Raw genomic sequence first — 24,290 nt, 5'->3', positions numbered from 1 at the left:
CCCTCTTGAATAAGTCAGTCACTGTAAATACTGGTGGAACTGTCTGAGTTGGTTTGCTACTAGATCTGTCTGTCTATGGATCTATCACTTATGGTTGCCATCTCTGGGCTGAGAAATTCCTGGAGATGGGGGTGGAGCCTGGAGAGTGTGGGGTTTAGGCAGAGGAGAGATCTCAGCAGAGTATGACACCATCCAGTTTACCCTGCAAGCTGTCAGTTTCTTTAGAGGAACTGATCTTGGAAGTCTGGAGATCAGTTGTGATTCCAGGAGATCTCCAGCCTCCACCTGGAGATTGGCAACCCTGATTACTCTGTTGAATTGTCCTACCAGTATCAAATCAACGTCTATCCACACCTATATTTCATCAATCATTTGTTAATGGAAAGTTCTGTGCCACCTATTAGATTTATAAAAAAAATCCCAGAGTAAAATACTACGTGTTTATCTGTTGAAAAATACATCTCCTGCCTAAAACCCACCCCTTCTCCAGCTCATTGTCCTTCTGCTGTCCTTTTTACAGGCCTCACAAAGCTCCCTTTTCTACTTGCCAAGAGACATAAACTGCATCCAACATGGCCTCAGGGTCACCATCCACAGATCTGGAAGAGGAATTAAACTGTCCCATCTGCCTGGAGTGCCTAACAGAACCTGTTACCCTGGATTGTGGCCACAATTTCTGTCGGGGTTGCATCGCTGACTACAGTGATAAATGGGAAGGACTGGGGCACCTGGAGTGTCCTGTCTGCAAAGCTGAGATACAGAAAGGGAATTTCCGCTCAAACTGGCAGCTGGCAAACTTGGTAGAAAAAATAAAAGAGAAGAGATTTTGTGCGAGAAATCCAGGAACAGAAGATCTGTGTCCAACACACGGGCAGAAACTCCTTTTCTTCTGCAAGGATGATGAAAAACTCATGTGTCGCATTTGTAAGCAATCCCCAGAACACAAAGGTCACTCTTTACTTCACCTGAAAGAGGCTGCTGACCTAGCTAAGGTATGAAGGAAGAGCTGAAATAGATGATACATCTGACCTGAGGTGGGGACAAAGGTGCCTGACCGACGCAGAGTCAGACGTTTGGTCTCTGTAACTTACCTTGAAAGCTTTGTGTTGCTCCTGTGGGTTCCAAACACTGCAAAGCGGGAGGCAGAGCAGCAGGCTTCCCCCCCCCCCGAGCCATTTTTGCCAATGAAAAAGGCTGGACATGAGGAACTAAAAAAAAGGGCAGGCAGATCCTCCCCACGCACAGCCATTTCTTTTAATGGTGGTCTGTCCATTATTTACAATGACCACTTCCTTGGCCCTCCCATAGTAAGATGGAGCTGTGTGGCCAGCCCAAGAGGTTTTACTGCCCAAAGGGGGTCCTGGCCAGCCCCCTCCCCAAGTGCAGGCCTCTGATGAAGTGGGGCTTCCAATACTGTACCAAGGTCATTGTGAATACGGCATGAAGGCAAGAAATATGCATGTCATTCTCAGAAACCGAGCACTATGCAACTAGCCAGGCTCACTGGCTCTGGCCTAACTTTTTGCCACATCTCAGTCTGGGCCCTAAATCCGTTCTCAGCACCAGGACAAATGGAGAAGTCCCTCATGATCAAGAAGGCCAAAACTCAGAGCAGGATGTTGCCTGTAGGTCTTTTGGCACAAAGGCTTCACTGAGGGCAAATGACCCCAAAGGAGTTAATGGGGCAGGGCGGGTGGGGGGGGGGGACTGTGAGATTACTTCTCAGAGTTTAGAACTCATTATGGGGTTTCCATACAATAAGACTAGGAACCCCTAAGTGCCCCATATATTGATGCCCTTACGGGACCTGAATGTGATGGAATGTCTCATTTTATTACTATTATTATTGCATTTAAAAACATGAAAAAATTGAGATACAGGGATTGCAGCCCCCCCCCCCCCAATCAAACTCAAGTCAATTCACACCAGAATTAATATCCGCTCGTTGGGCCAGTATCAGAATTGTCATTCATTTGTAACGTTCATGGTGTTATCCAAAGGGCCACCTGGGAGGAGATGCTGTCTGTGAGAGGGCGGATGGGCTGGTTTGGAGTTATATCTTGATAGGTGGCTTAAAAATCCATCAGGGTCCATCCGTATTCCTGCAGTTCCAGCTTCACCTCCTTGCACCATTTGGACCAACTTTTGGAGGTTTGTCATAATACCCCACCAGGAACGTGCCCTGCAAGAAAGGAAGGGGGTGGTGTTTGGGGGCTCCTCAGGCACATTGCAAAATACAGCTCAAAGCTGGTGGAGGGAGAATGTGGTTTACCTGGAACCAGGAGTTGTGATTCGTTCATTGATTTCCAGAGGAATTTGAGGGTTAGAAAAAACCAGTTTCTTCTACCAGTCCCAGCTGAGGGGAGACCTTATGGGACCTGGTTTATTAGTGGAGGGTGTGTGTGTGACAAAGAAGAAAAAGAAAGCAGGGGTGCCTCCATCCCACTGGCCTCCACTGCCTAACAAGGAGGATGGCCAGGAGGCAGAAAAGGAAAAATTCAAAAACAACTCCCAGACCGTCCAGTCACCCATAACCATTTACAAGTAGAACTTAATATACAAGCAGGGTTTACTCCAACGAGGAAGGGGGGGTAGTGAAATCAGGACACTCGTATAGTAAACTCAGACTTAGGGAACACAGCTTAGAATGGAAACCAGAGAGATGATGGGAGTCTTATCCTGTCTCTGTGAGGCCTCCTTCAGGTCTCTCCCCCTGTCTTTGCTGCTGTGGATTGACCGGCCCTCAGCCGTGCTGGAGATGGGGCTGATCTTGGGGCTCTTGGTGCTGCTGCAGATCACCGGAGGCTCCTTGTCTCCTTGTCAGGCTTCCCTCTTCTCTGCACTTGGACCCAGATGGCTTCTCTCTCTCTCCTTTCCTTCAGAACTCTCTTTTCCTTCAGTATCTCCCCCCCCCACAAAGCTCCCTGTCCAGAACAACTCCCCCAGCTCCAACTGAAAGGTTACTTTGGGTTCATCTGGTTTTGTATAACAATGTCCCACCACCACCCCTGAACAAGGCACTAATTACGTCCAGCCCTTACAACGAGAGATATAGTCCAGGGGGTAGGGTTGCCAGGTCCCTCTTTGCCACCGGCGGGAGGTTTTTGAGGTGGAGCCTGAGGAAGGTGGGGTTTGGGGAAGGGGAGGGACTTCAGTGCCATAGAGTCCAGTGGTCAAAGTGGCAATTTTCTCCAGGGGAACTGATCTCTATCAGCTGGAGATCAGTGGTAATAGCTGGACATCTCCAGCTAGTACCTGGAGGTTGGCAACCCTGGGGGGGATGAAACAAATTCTGTTTCTTTTTTCTGTATCAGGCAATCGTGGCTGCTAGAAAAGGGAGAGTTTGCCAGAAGCACCAGGAGCCGCTGAAGCTCTTCTGCAAGAATGATGAAGCCCTCATCTGTTGGGTCTGTGATCGATCCAAGGAGCACAGAGATCATGAAACCCTTCCTCTTGAGGAGGTCTCCCAAGAGTACAAGGTAGGAAATCAACAACATGGAGATTTGTGAGGAAGAGCCATGGATCCTTCCCTTCTCCGTGGTCTCTTTGTGCGGGAACTCCCTGCAGGTTCTGCCTCAGCCTCTGGTAGGGTTGCCAACTGCCAGGTAGTAGCAGGAGATCTCCTGCTAATTCGACTGATCAGCCGATAGAGGTCAGATCACCTGGAGAAAAATAGCCGCTGTGGCAATTGAACTCTATGGCATTGAAGCCCCTCCCCTCCCAAACCCCACCCTCCTCAGGCTCCGCCCCCCAAATCTCCAGCCGGTGGTAAAGAGGGACCTTGCAACCCTAGCCTCTGGGCCCAAATTGGGGAGTGAAAACACCTCTTTGCTTCCTCCTTCCTGGTTTCATGGCTCCCAAGGGCATTGCCTCTTGCCCCCTGCCGAGGCTAAAGTGGGGTGATATGATAAAATGGGGAGATTGACTCACTTCCTGTCTGGCTGTGTTGAGGTCTGGGCAGCCCATTGCAAGGCTGAGCTATGAGGGGGCAGCCGCCTGACTCCTAGTTTTAACCCCCACCCCTCCACACACATACTACTTTCTCAACTTCAGTTGCTGTCCTTGAATTGCTGTTAGCCTGGGAGAGAAAGCGTGCATGTTTGGTACCTGTCTCTGTTCCCCACTTGCACCCAGTAGCTGTGAGGCAGCAGTTTAAATCAGAAGAAGAACTTTTGGGGGGCGGGAGAGTTATGCATAAAGCTGCCTTATTCTGAGTCAGACTGAAGCAGATCAATTGCTGTGATAAGTGGCTAAATTTCTAGATCTTGTATTTCACTAAAAAAAATACTTTCTCTTATTTAACTAGCCATCTCAAGCAATGATACAACTTTGAATTGTCAAAAAATTCCTTTTTATTGTAAGAGCATCAATAATGCTAATAAAAAAGTGAAAAACTAAAAAAAACCTCACCAGTATATATGAAAAGTAGATTACATTAATAAATCTAACAGATTCTAATAAAATAACACAGATCTGAGAACAGTAAAAATTACAATGAATAAATGCAGTAAAGTTACATACCTTTAATGTGTCATGCCAGGGATTACTCTCAGACAGACAGCATGCAAGCCTGCCTGGCCAAGAATATCCAACCTCTCACAATCTCAAACCCCTTTATCTACTTTTGGCTATGAGAACCTATAAGAATCAGAAAGAAATTGTTCTGACATTCTTGTCAAATTCCCAGACATCAAAAATGTATAAAAAGACAAAACATCCCTTTAACAAACATCTTTCCCAAACTTTGATCTCATATCAGACAGACAGATGTCATAAGAATAACACCCAAACATTTCCTTTCTCAAAATAAAATTCCATTCTCACACTTTCATCTTCAAGTCTTGTTAACCACAAAAGACAAATATTCTTGTAATTCTCATTCAGAAGTGAACAACTGCTTTATGGTGTCAAATGCCTGTTGACACTCAGGAGTCCAAAGCAACTGAAAGGATGGCAACGTGGCTGAGGGCCCCTTCCCTTTCATCCGCAGCAGCGAGGTGAGAGGCAGGGCAACCTGGGCAAAATTGTTTATGAAATTACGGTAAAAATTGGCAAAACCGAGAAATTGTTGCAGTTGTTTGCGGGTAGTGGGGGCTTCCCAGTCCAACACGGCCTGGACCTTTTCTGGGTCCATGGCTAGTCCTCGATGTGATACAATATAGCCCAGAAAGGTTAAAGACAACTGGTGAAAATCACATTTGGAAACCTTAGCATATAACCGATGAGCGCGCAGCCGACTCAACACCTCCTTCACCAACGCCACATGCTCTTCCATGGTTTTGGTGTAAATCAAAACATCATCACGGTAAACTACTTGAACAATAAGTCATGTAACACTTCATTAATCATTTGCATGAAGACACTAGGAGCCCCAGTCAATCCGAAGGGCATCACCAGATACTCAAACATTCCAAAACAACAAGAAAAAGCTGTCTTGTGTTCATCCCCTTCCCTAATTCGGATGCGATGGTACGCTTCAACCAAATCTAGCTTGGTGAAGATATGGCCCTCCTTCAGTTGTGCGAGCAGATCTGGAATGAGAGGAAGGGGGTAGGCATTAGGCTGTGTGACCACATTGAGCCTGCGGAAGTCTATGCAGAGCCGCAAGTCTCCAGTCTTTTTCTTTACAAAGAAGGTCGGGGGGGGGCGGAGTACGGGGCGGAAGACGGTCGAATAAAACCCCGGGCTAAATTAGTTTCAATATAGTCTCGTAACACCTCCTTTTCCTTGGGGCTCATAGGATAAATTTTTCCTTTAGACAATTTGCCATCCCCACCACTTCTATGGCACAGTCCGTAGCTCGGTGGGGGGGAAGCTCATCACACTCACACACATCAAACACATCAGCAAACTGTGCATATTCCTTGGGCAGCCGAGAGGATGGTGAACTCCCCGTCTGGGGCTCTTGGAACACAGCTGCATGCTCTTTCAATGCTACCGCCCTCCTATGCTGCTCGCACTGGGCTTGAGGAAATGTAATAGTCCGCTCCTTCCAGTCAGTGGTTGGACTGTGACCCAGTAACCAGTTTATTCCCAAAATTACGGGGTATTTCACAGGAGCAATGGTGAAATGGAGTTGTTCCCAATGGCCCCTACCCCCAGCGCGACACTGGCCATCCTGCGTGTGACTGGACCCCCCTTAAAGTCACTGCCGTCCATTTGGGCAAACTTGATGGGTTCGGGGAGTGCTACTCTCTTTACACGCAACTGTCGAGCTGTCTCTTCATTTATCAAAGTCCGATAGCAGCCCAAGTCCACGAGGGCTGTAACCCAAAGTACAGGTCCCCCTCGAGGTAAAGCAATAGCAACTTCCCTGCTCATGATCCGGGGCGGTCTGCTGCGGAGCTCCTTCTACAGCAGACCGGCCACGTTTTTTGTCGGCGGGCTCCACTCTTCCCCCTCGCTGGAGGAAGAGGAGCCCTCATTTGTAATCCGTGGCTCCGATGAGCCGGTAGCTTTCAGCACTTCTGGAATGGAAGGTAGTTCCAGTTGTAGAGCTGGGGGTGTCCCCCGACGACCAGGTGGAGCGCTCCGGCGATGTGCCTGTCCCTCGGTGCACACCCTCTCTGGCTCCGCGGCCGCTGGACGACTGGGTGGCTGGACGGAAGTCACCTTCTCCGGACAGGACGGGCAGCTAGCAGCAAAATGCCCCAAGCCCCCGCAGACTAGACAAGCTCCACTCTGGGGCGTTTCGCCCGTTCAGCCGCTGGCAGACCCCCTCCTTGCTGGGATCGGGAGCCTGTGGTGGCACCAGGCCAGTCCCCGCGGGGCTTGACATCCTGTCCGGCGCGCTGCTTCGAGAGCTGCAGAAGCTGCCAGCGGTTTTCAATGTCCGCTGCATGACGCACCCAGCCCTCCACATCTGGAGGATTTCCCTGCATGAACGCCCAATGCTGCAATTCAGGATTGAGGCCCTCCCTGAAATATTGCACACGGGTGGCCTCGCTCCAGTCCATGATTTTACTCGCGAGTAACTGGAATTCGCTAGCATACTGTGCCACTGACTTAGTCCCTTGGCGCAGTTGCAGTATAGCTGTCTTGGCCCACTTGCCCCGATGTGGGTCTTCGAACCGGTTACGAAGGGCGATCATAAAATCATCCAGACTCCTCAACACTCGGGAGCGCAGTTCATCCATCCAGGCTGCCGCTTCTCCCTGAAGAAATGAAGCCACATACTGCACCCGACTCTCGTCCGTGGTGAAAGTTGCTCCCTGATCCCACATAAAAACGTCCACTTGGATCAGGAAGTAAGACAGTTGATCACTCAATCCATCAAAAGTCACCTTCAGGTCCCGCCGGGTCGGTGGCACCGGACCTGGCGTTCCGGGAGGAGGAGGCAGTGGCGGCTAAGGTGGCGGGTTAACGGGAGCCACCGGTTGATTGCGGGGAACGGGTTGTTGCTGCTGGTGCAAAGCACCCAGTTCTTGCCACATCTCATGCATCAAGGAAGGTAAAGCACGGAGTAAATCTCCATGCTGCATCAGCATTGGCACTGTGAATGTCTTTGCATTCTTGGTGGGTATCCAAGGAGAATGGGGCACTAATCCCCATGAGGAAGCTACCTGTGTTCAGCATTGGGGAAATGTTGTTGAAGATCCCGTTACAGATGTAGGGCAGTTATATCTAGTTTGGCCTTTAATGACAGTTTTCTTCTCATATGTTTTATAATAAATTCTAAAAAAGGAACCGATCTCACTTTAGGGTCTCTCCTCCCCCAGGATCAGTTCTGCAACCGCCTGGAGATATTGAAGAAGGAGAGAGAAAGAATTGTGGCATGTAAAGCAGAGGTAGTGAAGGAAAGCCAAGACCTGCTCGTAAGTGTCAATATGGCTGGGAAGTGAACAGATTCTAGAACTTGTATTGGGAGGGGGGGATGGCAGAAAATAGCAGAAGAGTCGACCGTATGAGGCAGATGTTGGAGAACTGCATCCTCTTGATGCTCCTCGCACCCTGGATGGTCACCTGGCACTTCCTAGTGGGTGGGGCTGTCCCTGGTTCATCCTGATCTAGACCCCCCTCCTTTTTTGTGTTCTTGGGTGATTTTGTTTGGGGCAGAATCTCTTGACTTTCCAAGGTGCTGCTCTGTGCTTCGGGGTGAGCCTAGGGGAGATGAACATATGTGTTGATTCCCCATTTGTGTGCATGCCCCAACACTGCAAGCCAGGAGAAGTCTCTAAAGAGAGATGAGGAGTCACACTCCCCCGAAGAAATGCTGGGTAAAAATGCTGATAGAAACTCCACCGATCTTGAAATGGGCCAAGGGTTGTTCAGCCATTGCTGATTCTGAGGGGGAAAGTACTCAGTCACATGTCGATCTTTTCCCCTGCAGTTTTTTCTTGCCCAAAATGCAGCCAGGGAGACCAAGTGAGGGGAAGGGGCTTCATAGTTCTTTTCTCCCAAGTAGTATTTCTACTCAAACATCGTACCTTTTTGCCTGATAGGAAGTGGGGGTCGGGGAAACAAATGGACTCAAGAAGTCCCTTCTACTCTCTGGGTTTTTTGCTGCAGACATCGTTGTCTGTGGCTGAAAGAACCTCTGCACAAGTTTGAATGAGATATACTTTGGCCCTCAGGATGGGTCCATGGAAATCTTTCTTTTTCCCTGCTGAATGTTGATGTGATCTCTGTGAAAGGCCAAAGTGCCCTACAGATAGGAGTCTCCTGAAGAGCCTCTTCCCACTGCAAAGACCAGCTGTGTTCTGTTATTATTATTATTTTAATTTTTATTGATGGTTTTCTAGGGGTACAGAAAAAAAGGAAAGGGGTAAAGGAAAAATGTCATAACAAAAACAGTAATTCCCGTGTCCCACACATCCCTCATACCGCCGTTTATATTTTATATTTTAATCAAGTATCTTTTTCTACATTCAACCCACTGAGAGTATTATTCTGTTTCTTTCCAAATATTGTCTCTTTTTTCTTTCGATTCTTTTGAAATCAGTTCTATTCTTCCATTTCTATCTATTTTTCTTCAAACAAAATATCTAACCATCTGTCAGTCTTTAAACAATAAGAGTCTCCTGAAGAACCTCTTTCCCACTGCAAAGACCGGCTGTGTTCTGTTGACCTGATTTCCTTCTCTTTCCATTTCAGAAGCAAACCACAGGAGAGAAGCAAGAGACGGTGGCCAAGTTCAGGCAACTACACTCATTTGTGGAGGAAAAAGAGAAACTTCTCCTGGCCCAGATGGAAGAGGTGGAGAAGGAGGTGGCAAGAAACAGGGACCAGCACCTGGCCAAACTCTCTGAGGAACTGTCCTCTCTGGACAGCCTCATCCAGGAGATGGAGGGAAAGTGTCAGCAGCCGGCCAGTGATCTCCTGAAGGTGAGAGTGTGGCAGGAATAGCCCAGGCTCCCCTTTGGGAGAAGGCCGGCTCCAAACCCTTTCTATGCCTCCTTCACTTGGGCAGAAAGCAAATGAGCCCAGTTTGTGTTGCTGGAAAGTTTTCATCTCTGTACATGGGCTACTTTCCCCTCTGCCCCATTACATCTCCAGCCAGGGTAGGCTGCAAAAAATAATCAGAGACGCCCTGCTAAACTCCACCCCCAGGAAATGCCTCCCCCCAGAGCCCCCTGCCTCTCTGTGATAGACTGAGGCCAGGAGGCTTCCGTCTGAGAAGCAGAAGTGTGTTTGTGTGTCATCCAACAGTCTGGGGAACTACATGCAAGTCATACCAGGTTCATAGAATCATAGAATAGAATTATAGAATCATAGAGCTGGAAGGGACCACGAGGGTCATCAAGTCCAACCCCCAGCACAATGCAGGAAATTCACAACTACCTCCCCCCCACACTTAGTGACCAGAAGATGGCCAAGATGCCCTCCCTCTCATCATCTGCCTAAGGTCACAGAATCAGCATTGCTGACAGATGGCCATTTAACCTCTTCTTAAAAACCTCCAGGGAAGGAGAGCTTACCACCTCCCGAGGAAGCCTGTTCCATTGAGGAACTGCTCTAACTGTTATAAAATCCTTCCTAATGTCTAGATGGAAAGTCTTTTGATTTAATTTCAACCCATTGGTTCTGGTCTGACCTTCTTGAGCAACAGAAAACAACTCGGCACCCTCCTCTATATGACAGCCCTTCAAGTACTTGAACATGGTTATCATATCCCCTCTCAGTCTTCTCCTCTTCAGGCTAAACATACCCAGCTCCTTCAACCTTTCCTCATAGGACTTGGTCTCCAGACCCCTCACCATTTTTGTTGCCCTTCTCTGGACACGTTCCAGCTTGTCTACATCTTTCTTAAATCGTGGTGCCCAAAACTGAACACAGTACTCTAGTTGAAGTCTAACCAGAGCAGAGTAAAGCGATACCATCACTTCACGTGATCTGGACACTATACTTCTGTTGATGCAGCCCAAGACTGCATTTGCCTTTTTAGTTACAGCATCACACTGCTGACTTTACAACAGCCTTCCTTACAATCTCTCTCGGAGATGAGCTTGCCATGTCTTGCTTTGAAGTTTCTGTTCTATGTGGAACCTTACCAAAAGCCTTACTGAAATCTAGATAAACTATGTCTACAACATTCCCCTGATCCAGCAAGGTAGTCACTTTCTCAAAAAAGAAGATAAGATTAGTCTAACATGACTTATTCTTGAGAAACCCCTGCTGGCTCTTAGTGATCAGATCCATCCTTTCTAAATGCTCAAGGACTGACTGACTGATGATTTGTTCGAACACTTTTCCTGGTATAGAAGTCAAGCTGATGGGTCGGTAGTTACCCGGATCCTCCTTTTTCCCCTTCTTGAAGATGGGGACAACATTTGCCAGCCTCCAATCTTCTGGCACCTCACCTGTTTGCCAAGACTTTTCAAAAATAATGGACAGAGGTTCAGAAATTACATCTGCAAGTTCCTTGAGTACCTTTGGGTGCAATTCATCTGGCCCAGAGGATTTTGTTTTATTTAAAGAAACCAGGTGTTTGTGCACTACCCCAATGCCAATTCTAGGCTGCAAATCCCTTCCCTCATCACATGTTCTGTTTATGCCATATTGAGCACCACTTCCCTCACGAGAAAAGACTGAGGAAAAGTAGGAACTGAGGAGTTCTGCCCTCTCTTCATCTCCTGTTACAATTTCACTTTCCGGTCCACGCAATGGGCTTATCTTGTCCTTGTTCTTACACCTACTCTGTATGTAGGAAAATAACCCTTTTTTTGTTGGGTTTAGCATCCCTCGCTAGCCTAAGTTCATACTGAGCTTTAACTTTCCTAACACTCTCCTTACAAGCACTAGTTTTTTGTTTATAGTCCTCTTTGGTTATAAGGCCCTCCTTCCACTTCCTAAATGAGTCTTCTTTATTTCTCAACTCTTTAAAAAGCTGTTTATGGAGCCACCCTGGCCTCTTTAGACTCCTCCTATTTTTCTTTCTCATAGGAATGGTTTGGGATTGCGCCTTCAGTATTTCATTTTTAAGAAACCCCACCCTTCTTGAACTCCCTTCTCCTTAAGTATTTCCGACCATGGGATTCTACCTAACATAAGGTTAAGTTTGTTAAAATTTGCTCTTTTAAAGTCCAACCTATATGTCTGACTACAAACAGGTTTTCCTTTCCCCAAATTGTAAATTCCAAGAGTATGTGGTCACTACTTACCCAGGGTGCATACTACTTTAACCTCATTGACCAGTTCTTCCCTGTTGGTGAGAATCAAGTGTAACATAGCAGACCCCCTTGTTTCCCTGTCCACCTTCCGGAATAGGAAGTTGTCAGCAAGACAATTCAGGAATTTATTGGATCTTGCATTTTTAGCAGCGTTGGACTTCCAACAGATATCTGGGTAATTAAAATCTCCCATGACCACCATGTCCCTTCTCTTTGAGAACTTTGTGATCTGGTCTAGGAGCGTCCCATCCAAGTCCTCTGCCTGGTTTGGCGGTCGGTAGCAGACCCCCCACACCAGAATATCACGATTATTTCTTATTCCTTTTATGTTTACCCATAGAGTCTCGACTACACTACCATGCTCAGATTCATGTACTTCTTCACAAGTGTACACATCTTTGACATATAGTGCTACTCCTCCCCCTTCCTTATCTGTTTATCCCTTTTAAACAAGTTGTACCCCTCAATCGTAATATTCCAATCATGAGTGACATCCCACCAAGTTTCAGAAATGTGGATTAGGTCAAAATTCCCTTCCTGTATTAGGGCTTTGAGTTCTTCCTGCTTGTTTCCCATACTCTGCGCATAATGTACAGACATCGTAATCCATGGTTTATGTGCCCCGTGGTTTTCGTTTCTGTAGTTCTTGGGTAGCTCTTTCCCAACCACCAGGAATGAGGGTCATAGGCAAGATTTTCACAGCAAGGTTTAAAATGAGGCTGTGTGTGTTGGGCTGAATATAGCTTATAATTGTTGCATGCAGATTGATGCACAAAAATGAACGCGCACACACAACGGCAGCAACAAGTGGTAGGGGAATGGAATCCACACACCTGTTGCTGGCAATGCTGTGCCTGCTGCTGCCAACCCATCACTTATGTGCAGATGAGATGGTATTTGTACCCAGACTCACCTTTCCCCACTGAGCCATGTTACAAAGCTGCAGGGAAAAGGGGGAGAAGCCCTTTAAAGGGCTGAAAGGTGACAGAGTTTGGCTCTTCTCCTCTCAGACCCTGTGGCCCCTTTCCCCTCCCCCCATCAGAGGGCTTTTCTTAGGCTTTAAAGAAAGGTGCAATGGCTCGGTTTTTCTAGTGTTGTAACATTATAATGATCTGTTGCACTAAATTCTAGGTTTTTATTTTAAAAGAAGTAAATGCAGACTGCACATTTCCAGTTATAACTCTGCAACAAGGACTTTATTTCTACTAAAATGAAAGCTGGGGTCTACCATGTTGTTACAATGCTACTGTAATATAACTTTTTTTAAGCCTGGGAAAAGCTCTCCAGTGGCAAGAAGAGAAATAACAGCGACTTGGGGCTGATGCAAGGAACGCTGCTGGGAATGCCTCTGCATTCACATGTGGCCACGGGAGCTACTTGGAGGGCTTCCTTCCATGTGAGGAAAAACCCTTTTGTGAAAGTAGCTGTGCTGCCCCCAAGCAGTGTTAGTAGATTTCTAATAGGTATAGGTTACAGCCCATGTTTGTATTAGCAATGTGTAGGAAAATAATACTTTCCCTTTAAGAAAAGTGCATGCTAGTTATTGTAGTTCAGAAACCCACTAGTCACAAGTCTCTGTATTAGTCCACTGATTGGCCAGCTCCAACTAGCCCGGGAAAAGTTAGTGCCTTTGTTTTCATTGTTAATGAGACTGGAGGAAGAAAGAGATGCGTAGATCTATTATCTTTTCACGGACTGCTACAACCGGACACTTATCAAGAAAATGAATGCAGATGCCGCACCCCCCTTCCAACCACTTCAATATCCCACTCACTCAGCCCGGCCGTATAAACTGAGGGGAAAAGCGTTGGCCTGAGTATATTTGAGAGGAGATTATTTCTTTCTCCTCCAGTCCCACACCCATATTTACCTCAGTGAGAAATAGGAGACAAGAGGCTTTTCAACTTAAGCAGACAAAACAGGGAAGTTTATTAAAGAGAACTCACAGAGATTGGTTTTCAGGAAAAGGCAGAAATTTGGAGGGAAAACTCAAGTCAGATTTATATACACAAGATTGCTTTAGAGATATAGCTTAGATGTTTCCTTCATTCTAGTTCCTTTAGTTCCTAGTTTCAAGCTTCTTCAGATTCCGTTTCTAGCTTAGTTCTATCCCTTCAGAACTATTATTCAGACGTTCAGACTCTCAGTCTGTCTTTCAGCTTCAGACTCTCATCTCTGTCCCCAGCCTAGCTCTGACTACTCCACCTCAGTGGCTGTAATCCTCCACACCTCCCTGCTACTGGAATAGCTCTACCTCAGAGACTAATTCCCCTTGTGACTTGAGAATGGGCCCTCTCTAACCCAATTCTCACTCCTGTCACTACCACAGATTGTGTGTGTCAATAGCTCTGGCTTTCACAGAACCCCTCAGGTTCACAGAGTATACAGTCTGGCTTCCGCTCGGTCTCGCTACCAAGCTTCCAATCTATCACAGCCCTCTCTGGCTGGTCCCAAGCTTCCACTCCTTTCACAGCCTCCTATCCAGGCTGGGTCCCCCAAGCTTCGAATCCTTTTCTCTCCCTCAGAGCTCAGAGTGTCAGCTCTCTGGCTCCGCCCACTCTTGGTCTGTCAGCTCCTGCTGCAGATTAACCCCTTATCCGTCACACCATCCTATTTGGGTCGTGAATACATTGAACTGTTTGGATGCATGTAGCCTGCACAATAAAGACTGATTTGAGATTTGAGATTATGTAGCTTCCTGTTGAACACTTATCTGGTGAAGGTTCTAGCTATCAGCTCCCCGGCCCACAATAGTAGCCACTGTTGAATTGTCAAAGCAGATCAACAACTTTCCTCTGAAATGGCTCCACTTTGTCTGCTAATGTTAACCTCAGAGATTTTCTCCCACTTTATGGAGATCCACCCCAGGCTTTGAGTGGAGTCTATTAGCTGGACACAGGAGAAGGGCCAGAGTGCAGGATTTCTCAGAGTCTGAGGGGGTCTTCTTGGGGTGGCTTTTAAGCGAGCACTGAGGTCTCTCTTCTTTCTCTCTCTCTCCCATTTCTCTTTAGGATGCCAGAAGTACCTTGCAGAGGTAAATGGTTCTTGCTCATTAACCTTCTTAACATTGGGAGGGCTCTGGGTGTCCTGTGAAGAACGTCGTCCTTCAGGATGGTGGCTGAGGGCCACATCAGGTATAATTAAGATCATGGATCTCCATCCTTCGGTCAGTGGCAAACAGCTTAAACACAGAGCCTCGTCAACAGGAAACTCTGAAATAGTATTAGGGGGGTCTTGGTTGACACCTAGCTGAAAAATCTCTAGGGGTCCCCAAACTTTCTGAGGCTGCCGGTGTTCACCTTTGGGATTCCGCCCTGGCATGATGGGCACAGCTACAAAATGGCTGGCACACAATGGGTGCTGTAGGAGGCGGAGCCAGCCACAAAATGGGTGTTGCAGGTTACTTTCAGTCACTCAGTGAAGATCTTTTTGTTGTGGTGGCAGCTGTTTCAAAAGCAATATTTTAAAAACATCTCCAGGAAATACAGGGTTTGAGTCTCCTCAGCGACATTTGTTCCATAAAATGGCAGTTTGGAAACTTTATTTGGCCCAAATAACGCCTTGGTTGGCGTCGGGGCTGGCTATGGGGGCACTTTAGAGGTGAACGGGATATGACCACCCAACCGAATCCGATGTGCTTGGTTTGTTAAGGAGGGCGGGGTGAGACTACACATGAGGAAGCAGGAGTTCGCGTGTGTGTGCCACGTTTCCATCAGTGTTCCTGCATCCACATAGCACTTAAATGTGCTGCTCCTACTCAGATTAGTTCTTGGCTGTTTCCATACTGGCTTCCCTGGTAACAACAGGGCTCCCGAAATAAAGCATTTGTCATGCTGAGTAACCCATAATGGGGAATACACAGCTGGAGGTCAGAAAATTCGCACCTCTGCTTTAAGTCTCCCTAGGTATTTTCAGAGGAAGAAGAATTGTCATGTGACATTATTGGGATAGAAGTCTCCACGCCTCCCACCTAGGGTTGCCAACCTCCAGGTATTAGTTGGAGAACTCCTGTTCTCCAGCCGATAGAGATCAGTTCACCTTGAGAAAATGGCAGTTTTGGCCATTGGACTCTATGGCATTGAAGTCCCTCCCCTCCCCAAACCCCGTTGTCCTCAGGCTCCACCCCCAAAATGTCCTGCCTGTGGCGAAGAGGGACCTGGCAAACCTACTGCCACCAGGGGCAAATGATTAAAAGGAACAGAAGGAAACACGATTCTGGGTGTGGTGATGTCATTGTGACCAGTTTCCTTCCATCATCTCTCAGCCTCACTCTTGAGAACATAAGTAGAGCCAGGTGGATGAGATCAGGGGTCCATTAAGACCAACATCCTGTTTCACACAATGGCCAAGGGATGCCCCTGGATGGCCAACAAACACGGGACAGAGGTTGAGGCCCTTCCCTGCTGCTGCCTCCTAGCAGTGTTATTCAGAGGTTGGCTTTCTGTGGCTGTGAGTAAAGTAGTATGCCCTTCTGTCTCTCCCGAACCTATTTCTCAACAAATCCATTGGGTGCCCCTGAGTGCTGGTATTATGGGAGAGGGATAAAAAGACACAAAGGCACTGAACCTAATTCTGCCCTCCTCCATTTTCTCCTCACAACATCTCTGTCTCAAAGAAAGAGGGACGGGTTTAAGGTCACCGAGTGAGCCGCATGGCTGAATGTGGGGTTGAACCAGAGTCCTATGGTCCTACTCACAGGACACAGGAAGCTGTCAGAGGTGGTCCTCGGTGTCTCTTCACTGGTGCCTGTGATGCCCATGCTAGCCATGCTGGAGCTGGCCCGTACAAGCGGTCAGGCTCTTGACATGAGTCAGGGCCCTGCTGGGTGTTTACATAGTTGCTCTGCTGTTCCCACTCCCGGTTTCCCCCCGCCCTCTGCCTCGGCCTTGAGCGGTTAACAAGCTGTAGTCTGTTTTGGGTTACTTCGCTCTCCTCTCCACCAGACACTGTTATCACATCCCTTTCCTGTTATCAATCCCTTTCTCAAGCCTATTAGTATTCGCACCTGTGATGTAATCGGGTAACCATGCTTTAAGTATTATCCTGTACTCTGGCCCGCCATTAGTGGCTTTGAAAACCTGCATGTTACCTTAGCTGTACCTGATGCTTCTACAATAAAGTTTACCTGCTTCTGACTTGACTGTCTGAGCGAGTGGCTTTTTGGGAATTGCCCAGGTTGGCTGGAGAACCTGACAGAAGCTGCCGAATACTGAATCAGACCATTGGTCAATCCAAGATAGTATTGGCAGTGTCTCTCCAGGGTCTCTGGTAGAGGTCTTTCACCCCACCTAGTACCTGATCCTTTGACCTGGAGATGACAAGGATTGAACCCAAGACCTTCTGCATGTCAAGCAGATGCTCTTCCTCTGAGCCACAATAACTCTAACCCTAAACTCCAGAGCTCTTAACCACCCCTTCTTTCTTCTTCCTCCACTGGACATTTGCAAGGCAGATCTGGTCAGGGGATGGGGGGTTGGTGTTCTGAAGGCCAAACTTGGTGTTTGCTTTTTTCAGAGTTGGGTCTGGGTTCCCCTCAGCCACACAGCAAATTTAGGGAATAAAGTAGAGTCTGTAGGGCATTGAAATGCCTCTTTGGGGGAGGAAGGGCTCCTGCCTCCCACTCCCTGCCAATTTTCGTGTCCAGACAACCCTGAGGAGGGGAGTTACTTTCCCCCCAGCACAGTTTCAGCCCAGGGAAAATGGCTGGGGGGCTGACAGGAGCCCTTCCTCCCCCTGTGGTGGTGTTCTGACCTCAAACGGGCTCTGTTTCATTTTTTATTAACCATTCCCCACAGCTGCTGTGTGGCTTTGGGGTCTCAGGAACTATTGTGGGGTGGACGCTGCTCTCCAAAGAACCTCCCGTCTTGCTCTGCTTTCAGCCTCAGCCTGTGTCTCTCGTCTTTCTGCCGATTCCTTCCTCTGTTTCTCTGATCTGCCAGGAGTGGGGGGGGATTGAGAATTGGATGGATGGTACCTTGACATTATTTTTCTCAAGGTACGAAGAAAAGGAGGCGTTTGAGGATCGAGTGGCTTTTCCTCTTGTGCTGAAGTGGCACGTCTTGGACTTCTCTGATCTAGATGTCTTTTTGGAGGGCATCAAGAACCAATTCAAAGGTAATGCAGAAATGCTGCAGGGCTTTCAAACTGGACATTAACTTGGGCCAGATGTGTTCTAGGCTGCTTATATTGGGGTCCCCAACCTTTTTGAGCCCGCAGCCACCTGTGGAATTCAGACACAGCATGGTGGACGCAGCCACAAAATGGAGGCCACTGGAAGAGGAGCCAGCCACAAAATGGCTGCTGCAGCTTCCCTTCAGTCACACAGGGAAGAGCCTTCTGCTGTTGGTGGCAGAAGAAGGGAAAGCAACATTTTAAAAAAGCTGTCCAGCCAATCAAAAGCCTTGCTTGGCCAAAGTTCCACCTTGCCCTGGCCTCTTTATTAAATACTTGACGGACACCAATAAAGAGATTGGGGGGCGCCATGTTGGGGACCCCTGGCTTATATCATTAGAAGACCCAGGAATATGAGGAGTGTGTGTACGAATTAGGTAGTTCACCGTGGAAGGTTTTCTGTTCAGATTTCTTCTGCAACTTTAGTTCAAAATAGCATTGTGTGGATTTTCTCAAAATTATTCCGTGTTGCTGATCTCTAGTCATTTGTGTCCATGGACTGGCAAACTGGGAGCTAGATAGTAGTAAACGCACTTAAAACCAAAGGGAGGGGGAGGAAACTGCCCTTCAGGGCATCCTCATTAAATGGAGACACCCACCCCATCCCTTTCAGGAATAACTACCCCTATCCTCATTGCAGCGTGTCTGTGGCCAAACTGGACCTCTCAAAACTGGTCTCTGATTGAGAGTCTGTGTTTGAGCATGTCGTAGCTCAGCCCACAGAGGGGTCTCAGGGGGACTGAGGGTGGGGTCTCAAGCAGATTGACACCCTTCTAATCCCATTGAAATCAGCGGAGTTAGAAGGCGGTAAGTCTGCTTAGGATGGCACTGTGGAATCTCTTTTTGGAAGGATCCTGAGTTTAGCTGGAGTGGACCCTTGGGCCGCAGTCCTTAGCATACTTTCTATGAAGTCAATCTCCAGTCACTAAAAGTCACTAGTGAAAAGAAATGTGAACATTACCACATCAATAAAATTTGGAAAGAATTTTCCCCAGAAGTAGGTTCTACTCAACCTTTCAGCCAAAACTCAGAAGAAATATGTACGCATGTGCCGTCAAGTCAGAACCAACTTATGGCGACCCCAGAAAGAGGTTTTCAAGGCAAGTGAGAAGCAGAGATTTCTTTGCCATGGCCTTAGTCTGCAGAATCTTCTTTGATCTCCCATCCAAGTACCAACCCTGCTTAGCTTTCGAGATTTGATGAGGTTGGGCTACACCATGGCACCTTCCCTCCCCAAGAGAAAAAGAGACCATATGATGAACTGATGTTTTCGTCACATGACAGGGGATAGGCACAAGAGTCTGCTGCTTACTTTTGTTTCTTTTGCTTCCTCAGATACTCTGGATTCTGGACTTCTCCTGCAGAAAGGTAATCTTTTCTTTATACACTTTATACAATTATTGCTTAACTTAAAAGCTTCACCTTACACTTTCTGTTCTTCTGTTTAGTGTTTTTCCTGAGATGACATTAGTGGTTGCTCTCGTGTTGTTCCTCAACCTCTCTCCCACCCTGTCACCTTCAGTTCCTTCTTGTTCTGAGGAGAAGGTCTGTCAGGGTGAAAGAGAAGGTGGACTCTGAGGGGATGAACTGCCTCCGTTCGCCTACCTGCCGCCATATTGAAATGAGAGAAAAATGGTTGTTGGGCATCAGCCCTTGTGGGCCCTTCAGAATCCTCCCCATGAAGAGGCCCAGACTAGGTTGGGAATCCCTTTTCTCTACGTGGATTTCCCTACCTGCTTTCCAGATTTATCTGATTTTCAAGGTGCTACAAATTGTGCATTTGATCCATGGTGTGTGCTTTTTTTTTTAAGCTGCCTTTGTGGAATGGCCGTATATAGAGGCAGAAGTCCAGCCTGCCCTGGTGCTTCTTTTCTAGTTGTTCACACATAATTTGTGTTTAATGTTTGGGAGGAGAGCGGGAACTACGTGCCTGTCACTCACAAGCCTCCTCTTCAGCTTGGTCTTCCGCCTCCCTGTCTGTCACTCGGATGCACACTTCTGGGCAGGAGGAGGCTGTCTCCTGAGTATATTTGAGAGTGAATTCAGGCAGAAGGAAGGCAGATGTTTGCAGGTCGGATGCTGGCTTAGCTCTGTTTGTGTCCCTTCTGTGTAGGGTGGGTTATTGGCTGTTTTAAATAAATATATTTTCAAAAAGCAATGATGGTGTATTGCAACATATCAATCCTTTACCAAAGCTTTCAGTAAAGTTACAGAACTAGTTTTTGGAGAGATATCTCCTGGATATTATATGTATGTTCGTGTTCAGGGCAGCAAAGTTTCTTTCAAACCAGTTCTGCCTCATTGAAAAGTTATGTTTGCTTTTAAAAAATGTTACTTTTTGGTGCTGCCAAATTTGCAAGTATCAGAATAGCATTTTTAAGGCTCTGCAAAATATACTTGAGGCAAGGAAACCCGTTCTTGATGCCGAAGGACGTTTGTTGCTTGGCTCAGTTTCATAAAATAAGCATTCCTCTTCCAAATTGGTTATTGGTTATTGATAAACCACAAGAAAGAAGAAAGGCTCCGTGCTATATAGTTAGTTTCAAACAAAGAACAGCACGAAAATATATAATATATAAATGTGAAAAATCTATAATTTAAAGTGACTAAGGTGAACAAAAAAAGCAAAACAACATGACAAAACAATTATACATACAATGTGAAAGAACTCTATATACAATATGCACAAATGAGAAAAACCAAGCGTGAGTATATCCATCGGTCTACCAGATAAGCAACAGTGTATCAGTCCTCACAATGATGTAATCTATGCTGACAAGGATTTGCTTTTTCTTTTTTTCTGTCTTTTTTTGCTTTTTTCAAGGGATGATGACAGATTCAAGGATATTCTCCAAAATATTCCATAGCTAAACAGGAAAAGGACGTGTCGTCTAGATCACCATAAAGTGACTTTGCTTACTGAAATCTCGGAGAGGAACCTTCTGGTCCATTACTATATAGCACCTATTATGGTATTTCTTGTGTCCTTTTTCATGACAGCTGATGAAGCCCGCAGCGAAACGTGATAGTACGATCTAGACGACATGTCCTTTTCCTGTTTAGCTATGGAATATTTTGGAGAATATCCTTGAATCTGTCATCATCCCTTGAATGAATGAATGAATGAATGAATGAATGAATGAATGAATGAATGAATGAAGAAAGAAAGAAAGAAAGAAAGAAAGAAAGAAAGAAAGAAAGAAAGAAAGAAAGAAAGAGGGAAGGGGAGAGAGAAAGAAAGAGAGGGAGGGATGGAAAGAAAGAAATGGAGAGGGAGAGAGAGAAAGAAAGAAAAGGAGGGAGACAGAGAACGAAAGAAAGAAAAGGGGAGGGGCAGAAAAAGAGGAAGAGAAGAGCCTTCCCACACACACACACACCCTGATGCACTAGCAGCTCCGTGGCCCAGTACGACCATGGGAAGGCCTCCACGCCACCCCCAGCTACCCCAGCGGCCCCGTGGCCCAGTGTGACCACGGAAAGGCCTCCACCCCAGGCACAGCAGCGGCCCACGGCTCGGCGTGACTGGGCAGAAGCCTTCCCCACTCCCTCCCCGGCCACGCACTGGCCCCGGGAAGCTCAGAAAAGGCCGGGGGGAAGGGGAAAGGGGGACTAGGTTCCTCGGCTCCGCGGGTCGGATAAAAACCCTTCGGGGGCCGGATGGGGCCCTTGAGCCGCATGTTTGGCACCCCTGCTCTAGACCTTTCTGTTGTGACCATATACAGGGAAAGGCATCACTAGAATGAGATGGAGGGGGGTGGGGGCTGCTGCGTTGGGTAGAAATGTCATTCTTGGGATCCAGGAAAAACTTGTACAGCTGTAGTGGTCCATGCAAAATCTCAAAACAGGAGCAAAATCAATGTAATACCTTCATTATTTATTATTTAAATTGGCACAAAATGTTGTGCAAGCTTTCAAGCACAGCAGAGGCCTTCATCAGGCTAGAAGTTGCAACCTTTAAAAAGACAGAAGGGTAGAAGGCAGGTTGTTCAGGCTGTGGAGTGAGGGTCTGATCTCGCATGCATCCTCTGAGGGGTGCAGGCAGGACATCGGCTCCACTTTATTGCTGACGTAACATTACCTTACAGGACATTCCCTGAAAAGATGCATTCAGTCCAATCTTTGTTTTTTCACTGGAATATAGAAACCACTCCAAGTCCTGCCAAAATGGTCCCAAATGCCAATTGAGACACACATCTCCCTGGCAAGCTGAAAGCAATGCTCTCTCGTGTGATTTCTTAGGGGTGGGTGGGAATCCTATGACTGAAATATCCATGATTCTCTTCTCTCTCTCAAGCTTCTCCGCTTGGGATAGGATATGGGAAGAAAAGGGTTGGGTTACTATGGGTTTTTATTTTGGATTTTACCTGCCTTTTCTTGAAGCACACAGGAAGACTTAGGGTTGCCAGGTCCCTCTTTGCCAATAATGGGAGGTTTTGGGGGCGGGGTCTGAGGAGGGCGGGATTTGGGGAGGGGAGGGACTTCAATGCCATAGAGTCCAATTGCTGCCATTTTCTCCAGGTGATCTGATCTCTATCGGCTGGAGATCGGTTGTAATGGTGGGAGATCTCCAGCTAGTACCTGGAGGTTGGCAACCCAAGGAAGGCTGCTCTGCCTTTTAGCAGGTGAGGAGGAGGCAGGAGAGAGTCTGTGAATCCAGGAGAGGGTTATGAAGAGGTGGGAGCAGGAGGAAGACGCAGAAGAGACCAGAGGGGGAGAAACCTCCCGGCTGAAAACGCTTCTCTTCTTGTCTCCTCGTTTTCCCCCCAACAGCAAATGTGACTCTGGATCCAGACACGGCCCATCCCGGACTCCTCCTGTCTGAGGACTGGAAAAGCGTGAGAGATGGAGAAAAAGCTCAAGCTCTGCCCAGCAACCCTGAGAGATTTTCCACATATACTGCTGTGCTGGGCTGTGAGAGATTCACAGCAGGCCGCCATTTCTGGGAAGTCCTTGTGGGAAGTGAGGAAAGATGGGCTGTGGGGGTGGCCAGAGAGTCCGTGAGGAGGAAGGGAAGGATCACCTTTGGTCCCGAGAGAGGGATCTGGGCTGTGGGGAAGTGGTGTGGGCACTACAGGGCTTCCATAAAAGGACAATACCATCCCCTGTCCCTGACCAGGGAGCCCAAGAGGATCCGAGTCTGCCTGGACTACGCTGGGGGCCGAGTGGCCTTTTTCGACGCTGACCGAGGATCCCTGATCCACGAGTTCTCCGGAGCCTCCTTCCGTGGAGAGACCCTCCTGCCCTTCTTTTGGGTGAATTCAAAAGCCCACCTCAAGCTCTCTTCTTCTTAAGACCGTTTCTCCACACCAGGAGCACCAAATGAGGCCTCACCGGTGCTCCCAGACCCCAAAACTGACTGGAGTAAAAATTCCCAAGATTTCCTCTCCCCCCCACACACTTTGTATCTTATTTCTGACAGCGACAGTAACACATTTCAGTTTGTCGTCAAGGAATAGAGACACACACACCACACCCCCGGCCTCCTCCGGCCTCCCATTCCTCTCCAGCACAAGAGGAACAGACAAATATTCTGGACTTTTCTCTTTTCTTTGGTTTCCTGGGCACGCTTCTCTTCTTGTCTCCTCGTTTTCCCCCCAACAGCAAGTGTGACTCTGGATCCAGACACGGCCCATCCCCAACTCGTCCTGTCTGAGGATCAGAAAAGCGTGAGAGATGGGGAGAAAAAGCTCAATCTCTGCCCAGCAACCCTGAGAGATGTGACATATATGGTGTTGTGCTGGGCCGTGAGGGATTCACAGCAGGCCGCCATTTCTGGGAAGTCCTTGTGGGAAGTGAGGAAGGATGGGCTGTGGGGGTGGCCAGAGAGTCCGTGAGGAGGAAGGGAAGGATCACCTTTGGTCCCGAGAGAGGGATCTGGGAGGTGGGGAAGTGGTGGGGCTGCTACAAGGCTTCCATAACATGCCAAAGCCTTCCCCTGACCCTGACCGGGGAGCCCAAGAGGATCTGAGTCTGCCTGGACTACGATGGGGGCCGAGTGGCCTTTTTTGACGCTGACCGAGGATCCCTGATCCACGAGTTCTCCGGAGCCTCCTTCCGTGGAGAGACCCTCCTGCCCATCTTTTACGTGTGGGGAAAAGGCCACCTCAAGCTCTCTTCTCCTTAAGACCATCTTCTTCACACCAGGAGCACCAAATGAGGCCTCTCCGGGGCTCGCAGACCCCAAAACTGACTGGAGTAAAAAGGGAGACATTTTCCCTCCATTCCCTTTTTAAAATTTGTATCTCATTTCTTAAAGCAACAGTGACACATTTCAGTTTATAAAGAATAACTGGCTTGTGGTCAAGGAGAGCTGTGAATAGTCCGTGTCCCCCACCACCATCACCACCACCCCCCGCCATTCTCCTCCGGCCTCCATTCCTCTCAAGCACAAGAGGAACAACCAAAGACCATGGAGAGGAAGAAAGAGGCCCCTGCAAGTCTGAGATGATCTTCTGGCCTTTCTCTTTTCTATGCCTCACTGGGAAGCAGCACCTGCTAGGAAATTGCCTC

General features: G+C 47.7%; 1 protein-coding gene across 1 annotated transcript; it reads left to right on the top strand.

The window, feature by feature from the left end:
- The first annotated feature begins 572 nt into the window (after window positions 1-572).
- On the top strand, window positions 573-23,071 carry LOC130493951 (E3 ubiquitin-protein ligase TRIM39-like). Its single transcript, XM_056867581.1, has 9 exons — window positions 573-924; window positions 1,561-1,625; window positions 3,315-3,479; window positions 7,719-7,814; window positions 9,094-9,324; window positions 14,621-14,643; window positions 17,605-17,723; window positions 19,116-19,148; window positions 22,551-23,071. Exons 1-9 carry the CDS (start codon window positions 573-575, stop codon window positions 23,069-23,071), a joined length of 1,605 nt encoding a protein of 534 aa, XP_056723559.1.
- The last annotated feature ends 1,219 nt before the right edge of the window (window positions 23,072-24,290 follow it).

This window comes from Euleptes europaea, chromosome 1, assembly GCF_029931775.1.
Source record: "Euleptes europaea isolate rEulEur1 chromosome 1, rEulEur1.hap1, whole genome shotgun sequence".
In the NCBI taxonomy this organism is placed as follows: domain Eukaryota; kingdom Metazoa; phylum Chordata; class Lepidosauria; order Squamata; family Sphaerodactylidae; genus Euleptes; species Euleptes europaea.
Note: the sequence above shows the minus strand (reverse complement) of the source record. Positions and strands in the feature narration are given on the sequence as shown.